Source organism: Elephantulus edwardii, unplaced genomic scaffold (genome assembly GCF_000299155.1).
Source record: "Elephantulus edwardii isolate Elephantulus edwardi_28Jun2011 unplaced genomic scaffold, EleEdw1.0 scaffold00126, whole genome shotgun sequence".
Lineage (NCBI taxonomy): Eukaryota > Metazoa > Chordata > Mammalia > Macroscelidea > Macroscelididae > Elephantulus > Elephantulus edwardii.
This window is the reverse complement of record NW_006399876.1, coordinates 4,732,885-4,735,667: the sequence shown is the minus strand read 5'-3', so window position 1 is coordinate 4,735,667 and position 2,783 is coordinate 4,732,885. Positions and strand designations below refer to the sequence as shown.

The window sequence follows — 2,783 nt, the reverse complement described above, 5'->3', positions numbered from 1 at the left end:
TAGCCATACTGATTTCCCTCTTTGCTTACTTCTTTCTTGTTCCTAGTCTTATGTTGTTATTATTATTGTTACAATGTGAATGAAAGTTTACAAAGAAAATTGGTTTTTCCTTCAGCCCTCATGCATTCTTTTGTGACATTGTCAGTGGACTCACATTGTAACCACATCCTTGCTCGTCCCTCCCTGTGGTTCTTAGTTCCTTTAATCCACTTGCCTCACCAGACCTGCTAGGACCCCACTAGCCTTGCTGTTGTTGCGTTGAGTGGTTGTGGAAACGCACAGGACACAGCATTTCCTAGATCAGCCTGGTTCATGCTGCGTGATCCCATGACACCGATTACATCACATGTAGCCATTGCATGAGCAGACCTTCACTGCCGCCTAATGGCATCCCCTGCTTCCTCCCGCCCACCTGGTAACCACAGTGACCGCGGTCTCCACCTTGACCTGGTCTAGATGTCCCTGCTGGGAGCTCTGGTGGCCTAGTGGGTAAGAAGTTGCGTTATCATCCCAAAGACAAGGGGTCCCTGTCTCCCACTGCTCTGTGGATGATGGGCAGTCTCTGCCTTATTCCAGCATCGCACCTTCAGGGTCCATCTGTGGTAGCATGAGCGAGGACACTTCTCCACGGCTGTGCTCCCTCTGTTCAGAATGGACCACGTGGAGTGTCCACGCCTCTGCTCAGAGACACTTGGGATTGGCTTTTGTGAGGGTGCTGTTGGGAATACGGGGGTGTGACTGTGAATACTGGCGAGTGGATCTGCGACTTGTATACTTCTGGGGTGCCTGTGACCAGCACACTGCCTGCCTGGGAACCACAGCTGGGCAGCCAGAGGACACCCCTCGTGGAGGGTGGTCTTGGCCCCTGCCCCCCCAGTGAAACACCCAGTGGTGTGAGCTGGGGACCAAGGTCCTGGCACAGCAGCTGGCCAGGCCTGCTTCTCACTAGCCGGCCCCTGAAGTCCCCCTGAAGGCCGGCCCCTGAACCCTGATGTCTCCTGCAGGTACAAAGACTACCGAGAGCCCCCGTGGTCCGAGCACAAGTATGACATCTCCAAGGACTTCTGGGCAGTGCTGGCCGCCCGGCTGGCCTTCGTCATCGTCTTCCAGGTAGGGTGGCCGCTGGGTCCCAGGAGGGTGCGGGGCCTCAGGGGAGCATTCCGTGTCCAGAGCAGGGTCCCAATGAGGACCGAGTGGGCAGCGGTCAAGGAACCTCAGCCATGCATGTTTGCTTCCTCATCCGTAGTGGACAGCCCCCCGTGGGAGCGATGAGTGCAGACCCATGGGCCTGTGCTCACCTGCCTCCTGGGTTTCCCTCCCCATCAGGGTCATAACTCACAAAAGAGGCTTTTATTCTGTGGGACAGTGCTGTAGACTGAGCAGACAGGGACAGGCCAGCCGTAGCCGAAGGCAGAATCTCGCATATGATTTTGTTGTTGTTGTTGTTGTGTGTCGTTGAGTCTGACTCAAAGCTGACCCTCCAGTAGATTTTCAGAGGGAACTGCCCATCTTTCTACCAGGGCAGCTGGTGGATTCGAACTGTGTGCCTTTGCCTTGGCAGTGCAGCTCCTCACCAGTAGGTGACCAGAGCTCCCTGCTCTTGTGAAGAGGGAACTCTTCACTATAGATGAGGAAAGTCCTACTCACATTGCTAACAGGAATCCAGGGATGGTTAGTGCCCGGAGATGGCTGGAGAGCTGGCTCAGGCCTCCTGAAGAGTGGTCAGCCGGCCCCTGGTGACCCTCAGGAAGGTCAGGAAGTCACCACAGCCCCCGGTGGCTCTGTGTGTGTCAGAGCAGAGCTGAGCTCTGGGTTCTCTGGCTAGTTGTCCAGGACGCAGTCTCCAGGCCTTTCTGCTGAGACCCCTCACCTTTGGGTACCAGCCAAGGTCACTCACTCATCAGTGCACCCCCAGGAACTCCTTGGGAAAGGCTTGTTGCTGTGAGTTGCCATGGAGTGGACTCTGACCCACAGCAAACTGTGTGCAGAGTACAGCCCCGTGGGGTACCCAGGGCCGGGCCTTCGGGGCACAGGTGGCCAGGCCTGCCTTACCCCCAGGCAAGCAGGTGTAGTTCAGCGTAGGTGTTCTTCATGGAGAGGGTGGGGTCCGCCATTGTGTCTACTCTGTCAGAGACATGGAGAAAGGGAGGCCTCCCAGTTCCTGTCCTCATCTCTATGTAGCCAGAAACGTGTCTTCAGTGGGCAGGGACAGGTGGACAGTGGACAGGACAGGTTTGCAGGGAGCAGGGTCAGGTGGAAAGATGAGGAGTGGACAGGGCCAGGTGGGTAGGTAGACAGTGCGTAGGGCCAGGTGGATAAATGTGCAGTGGGCAGGGCCCACAGGACAGGGAGCAGTGGGCATGTCAAGTCCAGGTGACTCAACAGTACTTCACTCTGGCCTAATTAACAGCCCAAGACCTGGTCCACTAAGCCAGGCTCTAAAAGTGGACAGAGGTCACTCTCTTTAGGCCAGTGGGGTTCTCAGTGGGGAAAGACCCAGCCTGGGGACCTGGCTGGTGCCATGTTGGTGGGCTCCCACATAGAAGGAGAGGACTTACCTATTAGAGGGGCGTGGTTGTCCAGAGTTACTAAGACTCTGATAAAGTTGATGCAGTTCCCCAGCTACTGGCCTGTCTACTCCAGGAAGGTAATTGGCTATAGCACTGAAATCAGGGTCCTAAGTCATGGTTTCAAGTCCCAGTCCTGCCACTTCATGGGGAAGGCACGTCTCAGAGCTCACCTTCCTCATGTGTCAGCTTCCTCTCACGCTCTGCAGCTGGTGC

At 56.0% G+C, this 2,783-nt stretch overlaps 1 protein-coding gene across 1 annotated transcript in view; it reads left to right on the top strand.

Annotated features, from left to right (window-relative positions):
* The window catches only part of ANO1 (anoctamin 1, calcium activated chloride channel), a 110,773-nt gene that overhangs the window by 106,007 nt on the left and 1,983 nt on the right, over window positions 1-2,783 (top strand). The window contains exon 25 of the mRNA XM_006893227.1: window positions 1,005-1,110. Coding sequence (XP_006893289.1) covers window positions 1,005-1,110 — 106 coding nt within the window. The remainder of the gene's footprint in view (window positions 1-1,004; window positions 1,111-2,783) is intronic.